The 22,994-nt window shown below is 54.0% G+C and overlaps 2 protein-coding genes across 2 annotated transcripts in view; both read right to left on the reverse strand.

Moving 5' to 3' along the window:
* Nucleotides 1-8,458, reverse strand: LAG3 (lymphocyte activating 3). The gene is made up of 8 exons (XM_027967941.3): nt 6,118-8,458; nt 5,668-5,815; nt 5,056-5,315; nt 4,150-4,413; nt 3,464-3,739; nt 942-1,184; nt 520-647; nt 1-235 (listed from the first exon to the last, which is right to left on the reverse strand). Exons 1-8 carry the CDS (start codon nt 6,176-6,178, stop codon nt 65-67), a joined length of 1,551 nt encoding a protein of 516 aa, XP_027823742.1. The 5' UTR covers nt 6,179-8,458; the 3' UTR covers nt 1-64.
* PTMS (parathymosin) overlaps nt 8,028-22,994 on the reverse strand; it is an 18,011-nt gene continuing 3,044 nt past the window's right edge. Inside the window, exons 3-7 of the mRNA XM_060413679.1 lie at nt 12,401-12,973; nt 9,200-9,271; nt 8,942-9,020; nt 8,755-8,816; nt 8,028-8,579 (exon numbers count right to left, since the gene is read on the reverse strand). Coding sequence (XP_060269662.1) covers nt 8,529-8,579; nt 8,755-8,816; nt 8,942-9,020; nt 9,200-9,271; nt 12,401-12,973 — 837 coding nt within the window. The 3' untranslated portion in view covers nt 8,028-8,528. The remainder of the gene's footprint in view (nt 8,580-8,754; nt 8,817-8,941; nt 9,021-9,199; nt 9,272-12,400; nt 12,974-22,994) is intronic.

The following is a 22,994-nucleotide window of genomic DNA, read 5'->3' on the forward strand; positions in this document are numbered from 1 at the left end:
TTGCTGCTGACGGGGAATTTATTTGGATTGAGCTGCGGAGACAAGGGTGGCTGCCTGCTGCAGGTCAGGGTTGCTCCGGCTGCAGCTGTGGCTGAGATTCCGGCTCAGGTTCCGGTTCCGGTTCTACCTCCGGATCTGGTTCTGGCTCCAGCTCTGGCTCCAGCTCCCCTGTCTTGCTCGAAGCCTGAGAGGGGTGAGTCCCATTCTCTAAGGCAGAGAATCTTCTGGGTCGCCACTGTGGGAAGAAGACATGGAGGGTAGGAGGAGGAAGAGGGGAAAGGGAAGAAGCTATTCTTCCCAGCCCTCACCCTGCCCATCTGGTCCCAGGCCTCTCAGCACCCCCTACCCCACCCCGCCCCATGAGCCTTCCTTGGGTCCTTCGGGCCCAAGGCATCCCTGGAGCGCAGAGGCTCATGAAGAGGGACTCTGAAGCAAGTTCAGGGTCCGCTTTGCTCATCTTCCTCAGAAAGGGGTGCCAGACAGCATGCTGAGGACTGGGGAGGGAGGTTCCCAGCTCACCCGTCTTCTCCAAAGGTGAAAGCTAAAGGCTCCAGTCACCAACAGAAACAGGAAGAGGAGACCAAGGATGAGGAGAGGGAGGTGAGCTGTTCTCGCTGCCCCCAGGGCTCTCCCGGAGCGCTGGGCACCTACGGAGAGAGAACAGGATTTGAACAGAGACACACACACACACCACACACAGGGTCTCAGCTGGAGGGACGTCTAGCCACACTCCCATATTTTACAGACAATGAAACCCATAGAGTTTAAGGGACTCGTCCAGGGTCACTCAGCTAATTCGTGGTGGAAGTGGGTCAGGCCTTGAGAAGAGCTCGTAGTCAGCTCCCTGGTTGGAAAGGGAAGAGTCGGGGTGGGGTTCGGTCTGGAAGTGGGATGGAGGGGGCTGGTCTGGAGCTGGGGTTGTGGCGCTGTGGGTCTCAGACCTGGATGAGACAGCTCGGTGAGGTACACTGCAGTCCCGAGAAGTCTCTGCCCCTGGTACAGACGGCACTGCCAGGGCTGAGAGAGGGGTCTAGAGTCCGGTGTCAGCAGCCAGGGGCCTGGGGAACTCCTCTGAGACTGCTTGTCCAGGGGGCTCCACACAAAGCGCTCTTGTCCGGATGCCGGAGTCACCTCACAGAAGGGTTTTCTCAGGCTGCCGGATGATCCGTAGGGCTTGGGAGTGACTGAAAAAACAGAGGGAAGAGATCTTTGGGGGACCTGACCCCATTCCTTGAAAGCATAGGTTCCACCCAAGTCTTGATTCACCTGGGCTCTGACTGGGTGAACTTGAAGGGAGGAGATCGGGGTCAAGGCCAAATTAATCTCCTCAAGACAAAGCTCTGGTGAGGTCACTCGGCTACCCCCAAACTTTCCAGGCTCCCTACTGCCTCGGGGGGAATGTTCAAACTCAAACTGGCCCGGAGGGATCACATAAACAGGTATCTTTTCAGATTCTTTTTCATGACTTTTCAAAGACTCAGAACCCCCAATATCAGTCACGTGAGTTGGTCCCCAGAAGACTTTGCACTTTTTCTGCCTCCATGCTATGGCTTACATCTGTGTCCCCTTAATGAACCCTATTCCCATTTCTGAATGTCTAGAAAGCAGACCAACTGATGGCTCAGATGGGAAAGAATCCACCTGCAATGCAGGAGACCCGGGTTTGATCCCTAGGTCTAGAGACAGAGCACCTGGAAGCCATAAGGTGAGGGAAGGGGGTGGGAGGAGACAACTGATGGAGGACCTTGAGCTGACCGTGGTGTACAGGCCCCTGAAGACTTGATGGCATAGATACCTGAGTTTAGCCCCAACCTGGCTCTTCCCAGCTATGTGACTTTGAGACAGTTCCTTCTCTGTAAAACACAGACAACAATATTTCTCCCTGGTGGTCCAGTGGTTAAGAATCATCCTTCCAATGCAGGGGACACAGTTTCAATCCCTGGTCAGGGAACTAAGATCCCACATGGCAACTAAGCCTTTGCATCACAACTACTAAGCTCTGATGCTACAACTAGAGAGAAGCTGGCATGCTACAATGAAGACTCCACATCCCACAATGACGTGAGTAGATATTTTAAAAATTCATAATAGTAAAAAAGAAGATGACCTTGGACAGAAAGAACTGGCAGACTGTGGCAACCGATTAGGAGGAAGGAGGTCAGGTTTCAGGATGAGTAAAACATGATTGGAGCTACTGACGCAGAAGTGACTTAGCAAGAGGACTGGGTATGAGGAAAAGATGGGGTTCAGAGTGAGGCTGAGTTTGGGTACCATATCTAGGTAGAGAAACATGGGAAACAAGTGCAAATTCAGCCCTGGTCTTTGAGATATGGGTTATTTATTAGTAGATTCATTTATTCATTCAACCAATATACATTATTAAGCACCTACTATGTGCACACATACATGCTAAGTTGCTTCAGTCATGTCTGACTCTTTGCAACCCTATGGACCATAGTCCACCAAGCTCCTCTGTCCATGGGATTCTCCAGGCAAGAATACTGGAGTGGGCTGCTATGTCCTCCTCCAAGGGATCTTCCCCACGCAGGGATCGAACCAGCGTCTCTTATGTCTCCTGCAGTGGCAGGTGGCTTCTTTACTACCTATGCGGCACTACTATTTAGTGGCTATAGATGAGCACTGCAGACTCGGACAAGTTGTGATAGTTACCGATCAATCAACACATACTTTCTGAGTCTGGTGTTTTCTCCTATGTTTCTTTTACACTGTCTTGAAAAGCCCTCGTTCAGTAAATATTTGCTGACTGTGAAAGTCGTTTGGCCATGTCTGACTCTTTGCAACCCCATGGACTATACAGTCCATGGAATTCTCCAGGCCGGAATACTGAAATGGGTAGCTTTTCCCTTCTCCAGGGGATCTTTCCAACCCAGGGATCAAACCCAGGTCTCTTGCATTACAGGCAGATTCTTTACCAGCTGAGCCACAGGGAAGCCCAAGAATACTGGAATTGGTAGCCTATCCTTTCTCCAGTGGATATTCCAGACCCAGGAATCGAACTGGGTCTCCTGCATTGCAGGTGGATTCTTTACCAACTGAGCTATCAGGGAAGCCCTATTTGCTGACTAAGGGACTGATTTATCAACTCCCCCCAGTCCAGATTGCCTCCTGCAACTTTAATTCAATCCCTGGCTCCAAAATGGGCAAGAATTCTGAAAATAAATATTCCACTTCTTTGGAAACATTCAAACTTTTGTGACCTCTCCTTCTAACTTCTCTGACCCTCCCCCCAATTCAGAGCTGGGGAGTCCCTTACAGAAGGGTGGAACATTTATCCAGTGACTCAGGGGAGATTTTCAGTTTCTGTTCATTATACGGGGGTGAGAAAAGAAGAGGCCAAGGGGGCAGCCTGCACAATTGTGCCCAGGGGGCTGGCATCATGAGGTGGACTTGCCCAGTCTTTGCCCAACCAACCTGCCCTTCCTGTCTTGTCCCACCTGCTAACCTGTGATGACTGCCAAAGTGACAGTAGCACTGAGCTGCCGCCCTTGCAGGTGGATGCGGCAGGTGTAGGTCCCGGCCTGGGCCTGACCCACAGCCTCCAGCCGAAGGGTAAAGTTGCCCCGGTCTCCAGCCACCAGGAGATCAGGGCCTCCCCCGGGCAGGGTCCACATGGCAGTGAGAGAAGACTGGATCCCCACACCGGGAGGCAGGCGGCAGGGCAGCTCCACCTTGGAACCGGCTCCAGCGTACACTGTCAGAGGGGCTTGGGGCTCCAGGCCTGTGGAGAAAAGGGAACCTCGAGTTAAAGCTGAGGAGTACAGAGGGGCTGGAGCACTAGGTCTGCAGGGGAGGCAGGCAGAAACATGAAGGAAGTGGTCCAGTTTGAAGGGTGTTAAGGAGCAGAACAAGGTGGATGAACAAAGGATGCCAAGAATGCCCAAATGCGGGCCGGCAAGCAGAAGACCAAAGGCTGGCAAGGGAGGCTGGATGGCCGAGGGAAAAGCTTGAAGGGGAAAAGCTGAGGAAAGGCCGTAAAGGAAAAAGAAACGGGTGGGACAGCGAGGCCCAGAGTAATCACAGGTGTCATCTGCTGCCGGAGACTTGATCTGGGGGCTCAGAAGTCAGCAGAAGGTGTCAGGGGGCAGGAAGGGGTTGTGGTCAAGTGTGAAGGCAGACTGGAGGAGTTACCCAGAACATTCAGGTTGTACGTGATGGAGACATTGAAGCCATCTCTGTAGGTGAGACTGCAGCCCCAGGTCCCAGAGTCCGAGGAGCTGACTTGGGGCAGGAAGAGGAAGTTTCCAACTAAGTGGTGATGTGGGGACTCCTGAACAGGGACTCTGCCTGGGCCCCGGAACCAGTGCACGGAGGCTGGGAGGTCAGGGCGGCTGAAGGAGCAGTTCAAGACGACCCAGCTGGAGGTCCACAGAGGCCCTGGGGGGCTGGCGGTCACTGGACAAAGACAGAGAAGGTTGATCAGCTTGCTTGCCCAACACGTCAGGTCAGCTAAGCTGGAAGCTCCCGGAAACAGGTACCTGGTTGTAGACCTCCTTGTCTTCTCCCTCCCAACCCTCCTCCAGACCACCTATCCAGCCCAGAGCCTGGCCCCTGGAGGTGCTTCAAATACAAGCCCAGGAGTCCGGTGCCTATTTCCCCCGCCCCCTGCCTCCAGTTCACTTGGCTTGGGCTACCCTCCGCTTCTCCAGGTCTTGCTTGAGGATCTCCCTAAGCCCATTCTCGGAGTTACAGGTATCTAAATTGAGTCACTCCAGCCGCTCAGTCTCCCCTCCAAGGGGTGCCTCCCCTCCTCCAACCTGGCACTCCAGCTGTGGGTGGGGGAAGGAGAGCTCAAGGGGTGATACGATCTCTCCACCGAGCCCTCCCCTCAACACACGTGCTTGTCTGGGGGCACCTCCCATCCTGCAGGCAGGCTCACCACCCCCTTCCGCCCCTGGGCTGGAAGCTCTCCGGCAGGGCCTGGGGCGCATCCTTAGAAGCACAAGCAGCCTCTGCCCTGCCCTTCCTGCCTCCTGGGCGGCGGGATACCGGGCGCCCTCCTCCCAGCCTCGCTCCCCGCGTCCCGCCCCCACCTACCCGCCGCCTGGCCCACGCGCAGACGGAGGCGGCAGGCAAGGGCGCGGTTCCCGAAGCGCACGGCGGCGTGGTACTCGCCGGCGTCGGCGCGTCGGGCCGGGCGCAGCCACAGCGAGAAGTCCCCGCGCTGGAGGCCCATTTCTTCCAGCTGCACGCGGGGCTGCAGGGGCAGCTTGCCAATGCGCAGGCCTCCGGGGGCCAGCCTCAGCACTGTGTAGCGGCGGGGCCCGGGACCCCGGGGGGTGGGCGCCGCGGAGCCACTGGACGGGACAGAAAGATGGGACTGAGAAATCCGAGGGGAAGAAGCCCCGGGGAAGAGGCAGTCCAACCACACCTTGAGGATGAAGGAGCCCACCCAAAGGGAAGATTTCTGAACTGCTAACCGTCCTGTCCCCTCGTTCCGATTGGGCCAGCACCATCCACTACCGGAGAGGCAGCCGTGCCTGGGGATGCAGGTGTGCGAGTAGCAGTCTGCAGAGGATGGGGGGAGGGGCAGGAATGGGGGGGGCACCTCTGTATTTACAGAGGGCTGGCTTGGGCTTTAGAGCCTAAATCTAGGTGCCATTACCGCTGAATCTGGGGGTCCCTGTCATCGCAGTTTGGGGTGCATACCTCTCTGGTACATGCTGCCAAGTGACTTGTCTTGTACGCGGAAGGCTGAGATCCTGGAGGGGGATTGTGGGGCTGCAGGGGAGCTGGGCGGGAGCCCCCTCCTGGGCCCACACCACTGGGACCTCTGCCCCCGGCTCTGGAGCCTCCACTGGGGAGGAAAAGAGAGGCCAAGGGGAGGGGCCATGAGCCTAGAGACTTCAAAGCAGAGAAGGAGCCTCAGTGTTTCCTGAGGGAGAAACTGGGGAGAAGGGAGACCTTGGGTTTCTGCCCCTTCCCTGCCAAGGGAGAGATGAAGAGAGGCTTTAGGGGCTGAAAATGGCCCCAAGGAAGGCATAGGAGAATCCACCCGATCTAAGGACCTTGGCATCTGTGTGGTCACCGGGAGCTCCCTGCTGAATCTCTGCTATGGATCTGGAGGTCAACCCTCCCAGAGAGTTGTCCCCATCTTACCTGCAGCTGCCCATAGGAGTTGCAGAAACAGCCAGACCTGGAACTGAGCCTCCCACAGCATCTCCCCCGAGGCCTGGACCACACAGCCCTCCAAAGGGAAGAGGTCGGAAAGTGGGGAAAGACAAAAGTTGAAAGTGGGGAAAGACTCAAGTTTGAAAGAGAGGTTCTGCAAGGAGGGAGCCAGAGGAAGAGAATCTAGAAAAAAGAGGGATGGAGGCTTGGAGAGAGAGGGAGGAACCAGTGACCAGAAGCTGGAGTCTAGAGGAGAGCTAGCCAGATCAGGCAGCCTGAGGCCGGGGTCAGGGGAGGGGTTGGGGCCCCCAGGGAAGAGCAGGGTGCGGGCAGGGGGAGGCCCAGTGGCTGTCTTGAGCTGAGGCTGTTCTACTGCTCCCAGGGCCCTGGCCCCTGTCCTGCCTTCCCTCCACCTTCCCCACTTCCCCTCCCCGTTGCCCCCCCCCAACACCCCAGGGCTCACAGTTTCGCTTCGCAGTGGAAAGTCTGAGGGGGCTGATTCCCAGCAGCGTTACCCTCCACCCTTGTGGTGGCGCTCCCCTTGTTTATTTCCTCAGTCCTGGGTGTCCCCACCGCCCCCTCCCCCTCCCCCACCCTTGACTGTTCTCTTTCCCGGGGGAACTTCTGCCTCTGCCTCGAAGTACCCATTTGCTCATTTCTGAATTGCCTCCCCAGGCCCCAGGTTCATACTTTCTTGGCAAGCCCTTCCCTTGGTGCTCATCCCTTAATGTCCCAGAACTTCATTACCCTGTCCACCTGCCTCCCCACCCATCAAATGACCCCTAGAAGCTTTACTGAACTCTAAAAGATGTTAGGTCTGAAGGGCACACCTAAGCACAGGGGATAGAATAGCTACACTGTATTGTTTTCATTATATACTGGGCATTGCAATGCAGGGCACTTTGTACAGTAACTCATGAAATCTAATCTTACCCCCCATTGTACAGATGCATAAACTGAGGCAGGATCAGAGATTAAACAATTTGCCAAGGTCAGGGAACGTGAAGACAAAAGTTGTGTGTGTGTAGTCCTGATGCCAGGTGACTTATATATGTCTTCTCATCTTAATTTTTTGGCCATGCTGCATGCAGGATCTTAGTTCCCTGACAAGGGATCAAACCCTCACCCCCAGCAGTGGAAGCCTATAGTCTTAACCACTGGACTGCCAATGAAGTTCTCAGTCTTCTCATCTTTTGGGGTGAATGGCATCAATGAATCACACACTCCTGTGATTAGACCTCTGTGTAATCAGCAGGCTCTCCCAGTCCAGACCTTCTGAACTGAGAGAGTGATATGGAAAAAATGCAGAAATCCTGCAGCTCAAACTCAGGAAAAACTGAAGCAGAACTAGGAAAGGAAGCCTGAGAAGGCCAGAGGGGAACGCATGCTCCCTACCCCGCCCAGGCTAAGGAGCCAAAACTCAAGCAGGCCTGGGACCACAAGAGCCCTGGAGTTTTCCCAGCTTGACCAGGAGGTAGCTGACTTCCTCAGTGCCAGCCAACTCTCACTATGTCCAAGGAGGCCAAGATTTAGGCCGCCTGCCCTCTCCCACTTCAGGGGCGGGACTTCCTGTTTCTGAGGCTACTTCTGTGCCTGGCTCAGCACAGTAGGGCTTGGTAGCTTTCCACTGGGCTCAGCAGTGTCTAGCCTGGTGTGGGCTCGCAGCACAGGGGGTGTGTATGGCTGGGAGGAGCATCACCAGGAACTCAAAACCGGGACGCCAGTCGGCTCTCAGAGCCACAGCGCCCCCTGTCCACCCCGGAGTGCAGCAGTTATCTTCTCAAGGGGGTGGAGGGTGGGGTGGTAGGAAGGTACTGCTGCTTTTTCAGAGGGGAAGGGTCCAGACAGAATGTGCCCTGGGCCACCCTCCTCGCTGTCCCGGGAAAGCAGGAGACAGGTTAAAAACAGAAGCGCGACCGTTTCTTTATTAAATTATACAAAAAAAGGGAAGGGGAGGGGGGCAGCTGTGGGGCGCGGCCCCAACCCTGGCCCCACCCCGTCCTGGCGCTGTCTGAAAGGGATCTGAGGGAGGAGACCCAGGGATCAGGCAGGGTAGGGATGGGCAGGGCAGGATGACGTGAGGCTGGGATGCAGAGGTTAGGAAGGAGAGGCTATTGAAGGAGGGAGAGGCTGGCTGTGGGAAGGGCGGGAAGAGAGGAACGAGAGGGAGGCGGTGACTGGGGACCAGCTGGGGAGCTCAGATGGAGCAGGTAAGGAGGTGGAAGATGGCAGTGAGGAAGTAGGTGCGGCATGAGAAGGCTGGGGGGAAGAGAGGGCGGCAACTCTGGCGCGGGCCCAGAGCAGGGAGCCAGGTGAAGAGTGGTTGCCCGCGGCGCTCCCCACCCCCACCTCCAGGCCCCGAGGGGCCTCCCACCACCCCCAGCCCACTGGCAGGGGGCTCATGCCGACGCCCCATTTTCTGTCTTCTGCCGCTTGGGATCCGCTTCATCCTGTGGAGAGGGAAAGAGCTGGGGTAGCTGTCAACCAGGAGAGGGACCGCCCCCTGTCCTGCTCCAGCCCACCCCGCCCTGCACCCCTGCACCACCGTCATCTCGGTCCAAATCCAAGGGCTCCCGGCCCTGCTGCATCCCTGACAGCCCCTCAAGCCCGCAACCCAGCCCAAACCTCCTCTTCAGCAGCTCTCTTCAGCGCGGGCCCTTCGTCCTCATCTTCTTCTTCTTCCTCATCTGAGGAGCCAGAAATGGGTCATTGGGGGAAGGGCTGGAAGCTCCAGCAGAGACCCCCTGTGGCGGCCCTCAGCCCTGCTTTTAGTTCTTCAAACCCGCCCTGACGGTTCCCCGCCCCTCCCCACCTTCCTCGTCCCCTTCATCCTCCTCCTCGCCGTCCTCGGCAGTTTCTTCTTCCTCCTCCTCGGCGCCGTTCTCCTCCTCCTGCGGGGACCGGGAGAGGGAGGCGGCAGGTTAGCCAGTGCCTCCACCCATCGTCCCGACCAATGGCAAGGGGCCTGGGCGGGCCCCCGGGGCGGGGCGACTTGGTGGGCGGGGTCACGGAAAGGCGGGCCCCGGGGGTACGTGGCTGGGGGCCCAGTGGGCAGGTGACCCCTGCGCACCTCCACCACCTCTTTCTTTCGCTCTTTCCGGCCTGCCTTCTCCTCCACCTTCTCTTTCTTCTCCTTCAGGTCCTACAAGACAGAGAAAAAGGTCACCTTCCTCTGACCACACATGATCTGCTGCCCTTAATTCCCTCCAGCTGCGCTTCTCCCTCTGCAGTGAGCTTGTGCGTCAAGTTGCTCAGTCCAATCGGACTCTTTGCGACCCCATGGACTGTTGCCCGTCAGGCTCCTCTGTCCATGGGATTCTCCAGACAAGAATACTGGAATTGGGTTGCTATTCCCTTCTCCCAGGGAGCTTCCCGACCCAGGGATTGAACCCAGGTCTCCCACACTGCAGGCAGATTATTTACCATCGAGCCACCAGGGAAGCCCCAGTAAGCTTAGAGGGGTGGAAAATGGAAAAGGTGGCCAGGGCGGCTCGGAGGCCCAGCAGAGGTCCCAGGCTCGCCGCTGCCGCGAAGGGGCTGAGACCAGACCGCTTCCCCAAGGGAGGAGGAAGAGTGATGAAGCCAGGGGAAAGGCAGTCAAGGTAATCGCTTTCCACCCCCACCAAGCTCTGCCCAGCCTCACCGGCTGAAGAGTTCAGCTCAGCAAAGCAAATCCCCCTCCATCTGCTCGCAGCCCTGACGCCCCACCCCCTCTTGAGGTCCCTCCTTCGCCTGCCCCCTCCCACTGCAGGCCCGGCTCTGCCTTTTGTCTACCTCTGGGGCCTTTTCCGGAGGACTCTCTCCTGGGCATCCCTTCTTGCTTCCCCCTCAGCTTCGAAAGGCTTTGTTTCTCTCCATCTGTGTGCCTCCCTCATCTTCAGGCTCCTACCTGGCCCAACACTACAGGAATAGGGAGAGCCCCCGGGGGACAACTCCCAGTGCCCTCTCTCACCTCTGCCCACTCCTGGCCAAGAGGGCTTCCTCCTCCCGACCACCTGGAGTGTGTGCATGGGCACAGTGTGTACCCTGGTGTGGTATATGCGCTGGTGTGTAGAAGGGCAGGAGTGACCATTTCTGGGGGATGTAGGGGGAGCAGAGTAAGGGAACCGTGGAAGGGGAAGTCTATGGGACAGGATATAGTACAGGAAGAGACATAAGGTCTGTGTGGGTGGGATGGGAAAGCTGGTGAGAATAAGGTACCTGCCTGGAGTCCCCTCCCTCCACACACTGGTCCCTCTCTCCTCCTCAAGACCCCAGCAGGCACACCTTTGACGTCTTGTCTTGATGTGATGTGGCTGAGAGAGGTGCTCACGAGAGTCCTAGTCTCTGGGGACACATCGGTTCTTCCCATTGACATTCCAGTCCTCTCTCCACCCCACCCCTTGGCAGGCACTGTGGTGCTCTGGATGATCAGGTGGGATCTGGTGTTGGTGTGCAACTCTATATCCGATTCCATGGGGATGGAAGTTTTCTGGGTGAGTGGATCACCCTAGGAGGGTGTGTCCTTTCTGGAGCAGGGTTGGGGGTAAGAGAGGTTTGGTGTGGGGGTGGTTGGCCAGGCAGGACACTCAATTCCCTTCTCCCTTTATGGGGCACACAAAACACTAGCTCCTCTCACTCCAACTTCATTTCCCCATGCCACTTTGCTGTCCTCATTTCTCTGCCAGATGGTCACTATGGCATTTCTCCTACCTGGTGGGCTTCCCCCTACAGCCTTGGCCTGGGGAGCCTTGGCTTCTCTTTGGGGGTCCCAGCACCAGATCTGCATGGCCCTGGCCCAAGTTTCTCATGGGGCTGATGCAGTGGGGGAGAGTGAGTGAGTGCCAGGGAGGGAGGGAGTCTACCAGAGGCCAAAGTCCAAGGGGCCGGGCCCTCTCCTGCCCTGTCTGGCCCCGTCCTGTCCTTCTGGTCACTGTCCTTTTATGATCCCTTTTCCAGGGGGGTATGTGACCTAGGTCTTGTGCTAAGCAACTCTCTGGCCTCATTTACTCAGCACAGGCACACACACTGACACAGGCTGACACTGATTCACACTCACGGCACAGAGGGGCGCCCACGCGATCCGGAGACACATGGCCCGGTGTTTGGGCATTCTGGCACACACTCTCGAGGCAGCACAAGGGCACAGTGGAGCCACTCGCCACTCACAAAGCGGCAACAGGGCCCCGGAACAGCTACGTCTCTGCATGCACACATGTAACTGACACGGGCAGTCCCACACACTCGCTGGATTTCAGACACACAAAGACACCTACTCAGTGAAGTCACATGCCACCGGAGGGCCGCTTGGCACACCTTGTCAGCTCTCACACGGAGCCCCTCTCTCCCACTGCCTCCAATCCCATTGGTTCCCCCTTTCACTTCCCTGGCCTCCGGGAGACCTCTGTGACCTCCTCAGCAGCCACCCCCGCCCAAGGTCGGGCTCCCAGCCCCCAAACCCTGGCCGAATTAATTTCCCCAAGCGACACTGAGCGGGTTCCCTAGGGAAATTAGAGGAAGGCTGGAAGAGAGGAAAGGGCGAAGGGATGAGGCCGGGGAAGGGAGCTGATGAGAGCAGGGGCGGCGCGATGCCATGCCATGCAGTGCTAAGCAGCCCCAGCTTTTTCGAAGGCTAGTGCCGGCCCTCTTCAGATATTTAGGAATTCAAGATTCTTTAAGTGTGGGGGGAGATACTGGAGGACGGTTATGGGGACTAGGAAAGCTGAAGGCCAGTGGACGAAGGAATGGGTACAGATGGAAGGAGAAAATAGAGGCAGTAGCTGTCTGAGCAGAGGAGCGAGAGACGGTCGGGCCTCGAGGGGAGGGGCCTCGAGGAGCAACCTCCCGGGAGAGCCCTGTTTACACCAGAGGCTCTCAAACCGCTTAGCAGAGGAAGGTGAGGTCAGACTGGAAGGGGAGACGGGGGACGGGGAACCGGAGAGGGACGCGGGGAAGGGGACAGGGTAGAAGAGACGCGCAGAGCTCCGACGGGCACGGGCCGGAGTGGAAGCGCGCGAGCCGGGGCCGGAGAGGGGTGGGGACCGCGCGGGGCCGGAGCGGCCGGGCCGGGAGCCGGGAGCGCGGCGCTCGGAAAGCTAGAGGGCGCTGGCGCGAGCCGCGCGGAGCGGGGCAGGCAGCGCCAGGCTGGGGCGCGGGGGGAGGGTAGAGTGGGGTCCGCGGGGACCCCGCGTCCGGGCAGCAGTGTGAGGCCGTCGGGGGCGGCCAGGGGCGCACGACTGCGCGGAGCCCGGGGGGCGCGCGGGTGCCGGGCCGCAGCCGACCCCGCCCGTACCTTGGCGCTTAACTCGGCCGCTGCCTCCACGCTCTTCTCCGACATGGTGCCGGGGCCGGGGCCGGGGCTGGCGGGGAGTCGGGGTCCCGGGGCCTGGACAGAAGGGCCCTGGACGGCAGAGGCTGGCCGCGGCCGGAACCTGGCGCGGTGGCGGCGGCGGCGGCGACAGCGGCAGCGGCGGCCGCTCGGCAAGCTGGGGCTCAGGAAGAGGCGGCAGAGGCGCGCGGGGTGGGGCGGGGGTGGGTCTGGAGCGGAGACCCGCAGGGCTGCGGCCGTCCGGAGGGCGGGCGGAAGGGCGGTGCGGGCGGTGGCCGGCGCGCTCAGGCCGTGGTGGCTCGGTCCTCGGCTCGCCGCCCCCGCACCCGCAGAGCTGCCGCCGACCAGCCGCGGCCGCCCCCGGGCAGGGAACCCGCTTATAAAGCGGCGCTGCCCGACGGGAGGGGCTTCCCAGGGGTGGGGCAGGCGGGAGCTGGGAGGAGAGGAGAGGGGAGGGGGATGAAAGCGGAGGTTGGAGAGGTGGGGATAGGAGGATGAAAGCGAGGGGAGGGAGCGCGCGCGAGGCGGGAGGGAGCACTAGACTAGGAGGGGGAAATGGAGAGACTGTGGTCGCGGAGAATGGAGTGGGGCGCGGAGGTGGGAAGGGGTGGGGTTCCTGCGGGGAGGGACCTCCCCGAATCCCTACCCACTGCTTGCGAACGTCGAGTCTGGCTTTTGGGGGCGGACTAGAGGGATGGCCTGGATCCTGCCGACACCCCCTCCAAAAAAAAAAGCCCCTGAGATTTTGCTAAAGGATGGGGTGGGGGGAAAGCAGATGGAAAGGCCGGGCAGGTATTTGAGAAACCAAAAGCTGAAAGAGGAGGAAGAGGGCGGGAGCTACTTCCACTTCTCGCTGGATTTCCCCTCTCCTCCGGCATCTTCGTTCTCTGGATGGCCTTGAGAGGGGGTGGGAGAGCAGAAAAGGCAGCCCACCCTCCGTCCTGCCTGAGGCTGACATTTGTGACCCCGGCTGGGTTCCTCCATTCCTGCTCTTGTCTAGGATCTGAGGGAAGTCAGAGGCCTTCCAATCGCCTCTCCCTTTTTTCATCTTCGACCTTTCTTATTTGCCCATCCCACCTCACTTTTCTCTGCCTGGTCCTTCCATCTCTCCTCATCCCTTCTCATCCATTTCTGTCTCACATCTCTCATCTTCTGTCGCCTCTTCACTCCTCAGTTGCCCTCTTCTACCTCCCATCTCTGTTTGTCTTCCCTCTCCAGACAACACTGTTCTTGTCTTATCTGAGTCTGTCACCGGCCTTGCATCTTTAGCTCATCTTCCTCCTCTTCACGTCCTTATTTCCCACATTTTCCCTCTCTTGGTGTCTCTTTCTTCTGCCATCTTCCCCAGCCTTTCTGGATTATATTCATAACTGCCTCCTCTGCAGGGGTTTCCAGGCCACAACTGTTCCACGCACCCTCAGCTCCTTGCCCTCAGTCTCAGTCCCTGGGTCATTTTGAGAAGCTTGGAGTTTCAGGAGGGGACAGCAGCTGGGATGTGTAGCAAAGGTCGTGAGGAAGATGGATGGAATGGAAGGCTGGGGTTTGAACCAAGATATCTTTGGTGTATGCGCACTCCTGTATTTGTCCCTCAGTCATCATTTTCATTTTCTTAATAAAGACATAACCGACCCATCGGCACCATTTAGTCTTTGAGTCCATTAATACTCCCTCTTTTGGTCCTTTGGTGTCCACACCTCCCAATTTCTCTTTCTGACTCTTCTGTCAGTTTCTCAGTCTCTGACTCCTCAAAAATCTTGGAGCCCCACCCAGGTTTTTCCTTGCCGAACTCTGTCCATCTTGCTCAGACCTTTCCATCTCTCGCTCTCTATTTCTCTGACACACTCGCTGATGTCTTTAGCGATCTCTGACCCTCTCCATCTCTGTTCTCTCTGGCTTCATTTACCTCCCTCTCCCCCCTCCTTTCCTCTCCCCCCCCCCGCCCCGCCCCAGTCTCCCTGTCTGGCTCCCTCCCCGTCAGTCTCTTTCCTCTCCCTCCCACCCTCCTTTCCTCTTCCCCCCTTCTCCACCTCGCAGCCCCGCCTGTTGTCTCGGACACCCTGCTGGGCTCTTACCCTGTTGCCCTGGTAACCGCCCCCCACTCCGGTCACCTCCACTCCCCTCCCCCCCTCCAATCACCGCCACCAACAACCTCCATCCACCTTCCTCCTATTTTTCCTGAGAGCCAATAGAAACCCTGTTGCCAGGTGGAATGCTCATTTGAATCAGCCAATCCAGGAGCCTCACTGCTTGCCCTGCCTTATATGGGGATTTGAGGAGGGCCACTCCCCCCACTCCAGCCCCACAGGGGGCCAGCCCCTCCACTGCCCTTTCTCCCTGCCCCGGAAGGAGCCTGGGTCCCTCCCTCTCACCCTTCTATAAGGGTCTGGCCTCCCATTTCTCTAACTGAGACCACCGGGGTTAGTGTGGGCTGTGGGTTGGACTGTGGGCTGGGCCTAAGGCCTGGGGGGTGGGATCGAGGTGTGATTAGGAAGGGGAGGCGGAGGGAGCCGGGAATTTTGCCCAGGGAGGGGTGTCTGGGAGCGGAGGCAGCTGCAGTGGAAAATTCCAGGGAGATGGAGAGGCAGAGAATGGGAATCCTGCCCCAAGGCCCAAGGGAGAGCCTTGAGAATTTAAGAGTTTGGACACTAGGGTCCGCAGGGACCAAAGGAAAAAGATCTAGAAAGCAGAAGGCCTGGATCTAAGTCCTTTCCTGCTTGGGAGAAACACCCCTTAGCCCTCGCTGTCTGGTTGGACAGCAGATCAGTCTCCCGAAGCTTTGGCTTCACGAAAGAAAAAGCTAGACAGGACACTTAGGATGAATTTGGAATGAGTAGGGTGCTGAAAGCGCACCTCCTATTCCTTGGGGTTGGTCTCTGGGCCTCTGGGGCTGAGAGTTAAATGACGCCACCCTGTCTGTTTGCTCCTTTCTAGAGCACCATCTCTGAGGCCTTGCCTGTTCTAGAGTTTTTACTCCACAGCTCAACAGAGAATTTTCCACTAGTTGAATGGGGGGAAATTCTGCTTCTTACACATTTTCTGGAGGTGGGAAAAGGGAGGCCAACTGAGAAAAGGGGAGGCCTGAGTCCCCTGGAAACTCTGCCTTCCGACATCCTAGCAGTTCCCTCACCACTGTGTGGAAGATGTTCAACTCCAGCTATTTCCATCTCATTCTTAAGCGAATTCTTCCCCCTCTCCAACTTCCTGGTGTTTTGTTTTTTTCCTAGCTTGCCTATTTATCTGTTAGTTCAAGTGCTAAGGAAGGCCTGCTAAGTCACTTCAGTCGTGTCCGACTCTGTGTGACCCCACAGACAGAAGCCCACCAGGCTCCCCCGTCCCTAGGATTCTCCAGGCAAGAACACTGGAGTGGGTTGCCATTTCCTTCTCCAATGCATGGAAGTGAAAAGTGAAAGGGAAATCATTGCTCAGTCGCGTCCAACTCTTAGCAACTCCATGGACTACAGCCTACCAGGCTCCTCTATCCATGGGATTTTCCAGGCAAGAGTACTGGAGTGGGGTGCCGGTTAGCTATTATTCAAGGGTGGGAGGACAAAAACCTGAAAGCTGGACCCCTCCACTCCTCACTATGCTCTTCATCTCACTCACTGCCGATGAACTCATTTGCTATTCTTCATTTTTCCTTTGCTTAAAAAAAAAATTTTTTAATTTCAAAACTCAAGACAGTGGAGAGTCAGAATCAAGAGGAGACAGACTGCTAAAGAGATTTCAACCAGCCTAACTTTGGTCAAGTTTGCTTTGAGGACGTTACCCACAGGAGCGTTCCTAAAGAAATCATCTTTCCTTATTCTTCCTTTTTTTTCTGTGCTATGCTGGATCTTTGTTAAGCTCTCTGGGCTCAGTAGTTGCAGCATGTCAGATCTTAGTTCCCCCACTAGGGATCAAATCTGCATTGGAAGGCAAATTCTTAACTGCTGGACCGGTAGGGAAGTCCCAAGAAATCCTCTTCATGACAACATGAAGCCACGTTTGTCAGGAACATGCCCCATCAAGTTGTCAGTGTGGGAGACCTGGGTTCGATCCCTGGGTTGGAAAGATCCCCTGGAGAAGGAAATGGCTACCCACTCCAGTATTCTGGTGTGGAGAATTCCTTGGACTGTATAGTCCATGGGGTCGGAAAGAGTCGGACACGACTGCGTGACGTTCACTTTTGCTCTTGGTGATGAGCCCCTGTGCTATGTGGTGGAGACACAAAGCTGAATGGAAAAGATCTGGTCCCTCCGTGCCCTCCAGGAAGAGATGGGAGAGGTCATTCAAAGTACAAACCTGAAAAGGGACAGGTATCCAGCACTGTCTTACACCGGACAGCACCTTGTCCCATGTCCAGGGGTGCTCCTTTTCTGGGATACCTCCCTGATCTCTCTGGATTCTAGACCTCTTGTTCCCAACTCCAAACTGCCTTCCTCACTCCCCAACCCTTACTGATGTCTCCTTCTCCTGAGAAGGGTGCCTGGCACAAGGATGTTCAATACATCCTTGAGTTGTACAACCCTGACACCACATCTTCAATTCTGCCTCAGAGCACTCTCAGCTTTCCTTCCTTGAGCAGCTGTGGAAGCACAGGGCATGCATCAGGGTATGGGCTGGCCTCTCTCTGACTTGGGGTCTTCTCAGCAACTACTGGTGTCCTGGTGGTCAGTCTGTCTTTTACGATATCAGCATCACAATAAAAATTTCTATGGCTTTCCTACTTCCTCATGAGCTTTCTTTCTAGCAAAAATCATTGGTTTTGGACTTTCCTGGTGGTCCAGTGGTTAAGAATCTGCCTGTCCATGCAGGGTACGGGTTTGATCCCTGGTCGGGGAGATTCCACATGCCTCGGGGCCGCTAAGCCCATGTGCCACAAATACTGAACTCACGCACCTAAGAGCCCATTCTCTGCAACAAGAGAAGCCTGAGCACTGCAACTGGAGAAAGCCCTTGTGCAGCAACAGAGACCCAGCACAGCCAAAAATGAATAAAGTTTTTAAAAAACTTTTAAAAAATCATGGGTTTTATCATCATAGCTCTCCTCTAGATTCTTTGATTGGCTTTTCTTTTTCTCTGTGCATCCTTCATGACCTCCTTCACTTTTACAATTAGAGTTCACTGTTGCCCAATTCTCTGCTGCCCTCCTTTCAGTTTCTCCCTTTTATGTGTGCTTTTCTTTCTTTTTTTTCTTTCAGTTTTACTGAGATATATTTGACATCTGGCACTGTTTGTCTACAGTGTACAGCATAATGATTTGACTTTACATGTATCGTGAAATGATACCCACAATAATTTTAGTGAACATGCGTACATGTGTGCTAAGTTGATTCAGTTCTGTCTGACTCTTTTGCAACCCTATGGACTGTGGCCCGCCAGATTCCTCTGTCCATGGGATTCTCCAGGCAGGAATACTGGAGTGGTTGCCATGCCCTCCTCCAGAGGATCTTCCCGACCCAGGGATTGAACTCGTGTCTCACATGTCTCCTGCTTTGGCAAGCAGGTTCTTTACCACCTGGGAAGGGGCAAGTTTAGTGAATAGTGAATATCCATCATCAAATCCAGATGCAAAATCAATGAATTAAAAAAGTTTTTTTTCATTGTGATGAGAACTCTTACATGTATAACATACAACTGCTAATTATATTTATCACGTTGTATGTTACATCCTCATATTTACCTTATAACTGGAAGCTTATACCTTTTGACTGCCTTCATCCAATTTTCCCCTCTTTTCCAAAAGCCTTAATGCTTTCTGACTCTGTCCAGTAAAATTTTCTATGGTGATGGGACTGTTCTATATCTATAGTTTCCAATACAGTGGCTGTGAGCCATGTGTGGTTACTGAAGACTTGAAATGTGGCTAGTGCAACTGAAGAACTGCAATTTTTTTACTTTAATTAAATGTATTATGTATTTAAAATAAGTCTGCCTCATTCTTTTTTTTTTCTTTTTTCCAGCTTTGCTAATTGACTTGTGGGATTTTAGTTCCCTGACTAGGGGTTGAACCCAGGCCACAGCAGTGACATTGCTGAGTCTTAACCACTGGACTGCCAGGGAATTCCCAATTTTAATTAAATTTAAATACTACCTGTGCCTAGTGGCTACCGTATGGTGCAGCACCACTTCGGGCCTTGGTCCTAAACCTCCTTTTCTTTTTCTGCCTCTTTTTCCATCTCCATCCCAGTGTTCAGTAGGTAGAAAAGTCAAGAGAAACTCTGGCTGCCGTGTTAGAGGGTCACGTGGGCCACTCTCGTCGTATACTTTACCATAGATGCATGTTTGCTCAGAATTTCCACATTTTCACAGATGAAATAGACTATGTGGCTGACCCAGAGGAGAGGAAAGTGAAATTGAAAAGGCTAGGGGATGGAGAAGGGAATGACAACCCACTTCAATATTCTTGCCTGGGAAATGCCACGGACAGAGGAGCCTGGGGAGCTACAGCCCAGGGGGTCGCAGGAGTCAGACACAACTGAGCGACTAAACTACCACCACCACCACTGGGGGTGGATGTCTAGCACCACAGTTCCATCTGCTGTGGTTCCCACTTTGAAGATGTTTCCAACAGCTCCTTGTTTTGTGCACTTCCATCCTCCAAAACTAAGTGGAATTAATATTAAAGGTGTAAACAATGTTAAGTATTCAATAAACCACTTTTTTTAAAATCCCCATCTTTTAATGGTTGATACCTCAAGTTTTGAAACAAAACTGTTATATTTGTTTCCATTATATTTAAAATATTCAGAAGTAAACTAAATTATCATGAAAAAAATAGAAAAGGCTAGGGGACAGGGACCAGGAGTGACAGCTAGAGGCTTATTTTGCCCAGCAGGTAAAAGGCCAAGAGAGGACTTCACAACCTGGAGGAGGCGATTGCTGGGTCAACTGATCCCTTCCAGGTGGCTCAGGTCTCAGGGGAATAAACATAATTTTCCTCAAAGAGCCTAAGTAACTGAGAAATTAGGAGATGATCTGGTCACGCACACATGCTGAGTGGCTTCATTTGTGTCCGACTCTGTGTGATGCTATGGGCTGTAGCCCACCAGGCTCCTCTGTCTATAGGATTCTTCAGGCAAGAACACTGGAGGAGGCTGCCATGCCCTCTTCCAGGGGATCTTCCCAACCCTGGTATTGAAACCATGTCTCAGGTCTCTGCATTGGCAGGCAGTTTTTTACCACTAGTGTGCACCTGGGAAACCCCAGAGCTTGGGTCTTGGGAGTCCTGTTCTCAGTCTCCCTAAGCGACTCCATCATGCATCTCCAATGGCTTAAGTCCCACTGCCAACACAGATCTCCAACCCTGATGACTCTCAAGGACTTCCCTGGCAGTCCAGTAGTTAAGATTCCCCCTTCCAATCTAGAGGGTGCAGGTTTGATCCCTGATCATTCCTGTTCGGGACACTAAGATCCCACATGCCGAAGCGTACAGCCAAAAATTAAATAAAAATCCATTGAAAACAACAACAAAAACCCTGATGACTCTCAAACTCACACCTCCAGTGCCTGCTTCACTCCTGAGCACAAATCATGACTCCAATTCTCTTCTGTCTTCTCTCCCTGGATCCTCCACAGTGCCTCAACCCCACACCTTCCAACTGCAGTTCCTCTGTTTTTCTATTTCAGTTAAAGGTCCTGTTCTCCACCCATTCATTCATGCCAAGGAGTCATCTGAGACATGGCCTCTTCTTTCCCTCCCTAGATCCCTCAATTTTCACTTTCTAAAGATTCCTTGAGCTTCTCTTCTCTCCAAGCTCAGTCTTGCCCCTCCTCCAGAGGTCAACATCACTCACTTGACTTTAAGCTTAATTCATTTGGGTTTTCAACCATGATTTAAGAATTTTTGGATCTTCACACCTACCTCGGTATATGGCATAATGTAGCTGAGAAATGTTTGCTGAAATGTATAAACTGCCTTTCTACCCAAAATACAAATAGACTCTTTCCATCTCCCTCCATAAAACCTCCTGATAGCTTCCCCAGGCCAATGATAAAGTCCAAAAGTAAGTATGGCTCTTCAAGATCTGGTCCCTTTTAACCTCTGTAGCCTTGGCTCTCACCAAGGTTCCCTCAAAAGTTTTGCTTTGGCATTAAAAAAAAAAAAAACACTCTTCATAGCTCCTCCCCAGTGGAGCCTACCTCTGTGCCTTTGCTTTTTTTTAAATTTTTAAAAATTTTTTGGCCATACTGCACAGCATATGGGCTCTTAGTTCCCCAACCAGGGGTGGAACCCACGCCCCCTGCATTGAACCGTGAAGTCTTAACCACTGGACAGCCAGAGGAGTCCCAGCGTCTTTGCTTTGATCTTAACTTCAGCCTAAAATGGTCTCCTGGGGACTTCCTGGCAGACCAGTGGTTAAGGCCCCATGCTTCCAATGTAGTGGGTGCAGTTTTGATCCGTGGTCTTGGAACTAAGGTCCCACATGAACATGGGGCGCCCCCCCCCAAAATTAGAATGCTGTCCTGGCTGCCCTGCCCCAGGATGCCCAAGCCATCCTCTCCCTTTTCTGAACCACCTTTCCCCTTTGAATATACATCTTTATCTTTCTATGGCAGCTTTCATCCCTGGATTATCATTGACTCCATGTTGGCCACCTCACTGGGGCTGTGAACCCTGCTGAGCAGAGACTATGTCTTATTTGTCCTTCATCCCCAGCACCTTGCACTGTGCCTGGCACATAGTAGGAGCTCCATAAATGTTTATTGACATGAACTACCACACAGGCTTCCCTTGTGGCTCAGCGGGTAAAGAATCCGCCTGCAAAGTGGGACTCCCTGGGTTTTGATCCCTGGGTAGGGAAGATCCCCTGGAGAAGGGAAAGGCTACCAACTCCAGTATTCTGACCTGGAGAATCCCACGGACTATCCATGGGTCTCAAAGAGTCGGACACAACTGAGTGACTTTCACTTTCACTTTTCACCACACAGAGAGCACAAGCTTCAATCCTTAAAGCCCATGTTAATCATGAGATATATGGCCTCCTTAGGGATGGCTCCTTGAAATGATCAAGGGACAACAGGAAGTTCTTAAGACTTAAAACTCCAGTGCTCATGCCGACCGTTAATATTAGCATATCTACCCAAGGTGATCCAACATCTCATATCTGATAGCCGAACTAGCCTCAGGATTCCCATATTCCTGTCGCCCTCCTCCACTTCAGGTGGCTCAATTCTAAAGAGAAGACTGTGGGACTTCCCTAGTGGTCCAGTGGTTAAGACTCTGCAATTCCAAAGCAAGGGGTCATAGGTTTGATTCCTCATCAGGGAACTAAGATGCCACATGCCGTGGCCGTAAAATAAAATACATAGATTAAAAAAATAATAGTAAAGAGAAGACTGTCACTCAGTTACCCTGTGTAGCCACTTGGTCAGGATCACAATTTCAGCCAGATGTAATTTCCATATGTTCTCAAGCCTGTCCTGATACAGAATGGTCATTTATTTCTCATTCAGATTGCCCAGATCAAAACAAAAACAAAAACCTTGAGTCACTTAAAAATTTTGTTTATTTTTATTTATTTATTTTTGGCTATGCCTCATGGTTTGTAGGGAACCTTAGTTCTCCGACCAGGGATTGAACCTGGGACCACAGTAGCGAAAGCACTGAATTCTAACCGCTGGAAAGTAAAAAATGAAAGTGTTAGTTGTTCAGTTGTGTCTGACTTTTTGTGACCCCATGGACTGTATCCCGCCAGGCTCCTCTGTCCTTGGGATTCTCCAGGCAAGAATACTGAAGTGGGTTGCTATGTTCTCCTCCAAGGTATCTTGCCAACCCAGGGATCGAACCCACATCTCTTATGTTGCCTGCACTGGGACGCGGGTTCTTTACCACTATCGCCACCTGGGAAGCCTTACACAGTAGGTATTCAATAAATATTTGTTAAGTGGACATGGATATAAAACAAACTGAAAAGATGGACTTAAAAAACTGTTCCTGAGCCATTTTTCAATCTCATTTTGATCTGGTGTCCACTACACAACTCACTCTCTCTTCCTGGGGCAACTTAATGCTCAATGTCAGGATTTATCTCCCTCCCCCCAAATGGCAATCCACTCCAGCACTCTTGCCTGGAAAATCTCATGGACGGAGGAGCCTGATAGGCTACAGTCCATGGGGTCGCAAAGAGTCAGACACGACTGAGAGACTTCACTTTCACTTTTCCAACACACATACACACATACACACATACACTCATGTTAGCTCAAGTTGGAATCCAGTGTCCCGTAAATCCACCATCACCCCATCCTCACTCTGCTCCAGAAGCCAGCTGCCCTGGGATTGTTCCAGATGCCAGACCTCACATCTGACAAGGGCACTTTTCTGACCTAGATCTCCACTCTGAGTTTCCCTAGCGACTCAAATGGTAAAGATTCCATCTGCAGGAGACCTGGGTTCGGGTTGGGAAGATCCCCTGGAGAAGGAGATGGCAACCCATTCCAGTATTAGTGCCTGGAGAGTCCCACAGACAGAGGAGCCTGGTGGGCTGCAGCCCCTGGGGTCACAATGAGTCTGACATGACTGAGCAACTAACACTTTCTTTCCCCTCTCAAGGACATCGGGACTTTGGCTTCATCA

Source organism: Ovis aries, chromosome 3 (genome assembly GCF_016772045.2).
Source record: "Ovis aries strain OAR_USU_Benz2616 breed Rambouillet chromosome 3, ARS-UI_Ramb_v3.0, whole genome shotgun sequence".
In the NCBI taxonomy this organism is placed as follows: domain Eukaryota; kingdom Metazoa; phylum Chordata; class Mammalia; order Artiodactyla; family Bovidae; genus Ovis; species Ovis aries.

Excerpts from the sequence above, each read along its gene's own strand:
- LAG3 (XM_027967941.3), bottom strand. The coding sequence starts at position 6,178 with ATGCTGTGGGAGGCTCAGTTCCAGGTCTGGCTGTTTCTGCAACTCCTA. Across the intron at positions 5,316-5,667 it reads TGGCAGCATGTACCAGAGAG|TGGCTCCGCGGCGCCCACCC; the intron begins GTATGCACCCCA and ends TGTCCCGTCCAG. Across the intron at positions 236-519 it reads TTCACCTTTGGAGAAGACGG|TGGCGACCCAGAAGATTCTC; the intron begins GTGAGCTGGGAA and ends TTCTTCCCACAG.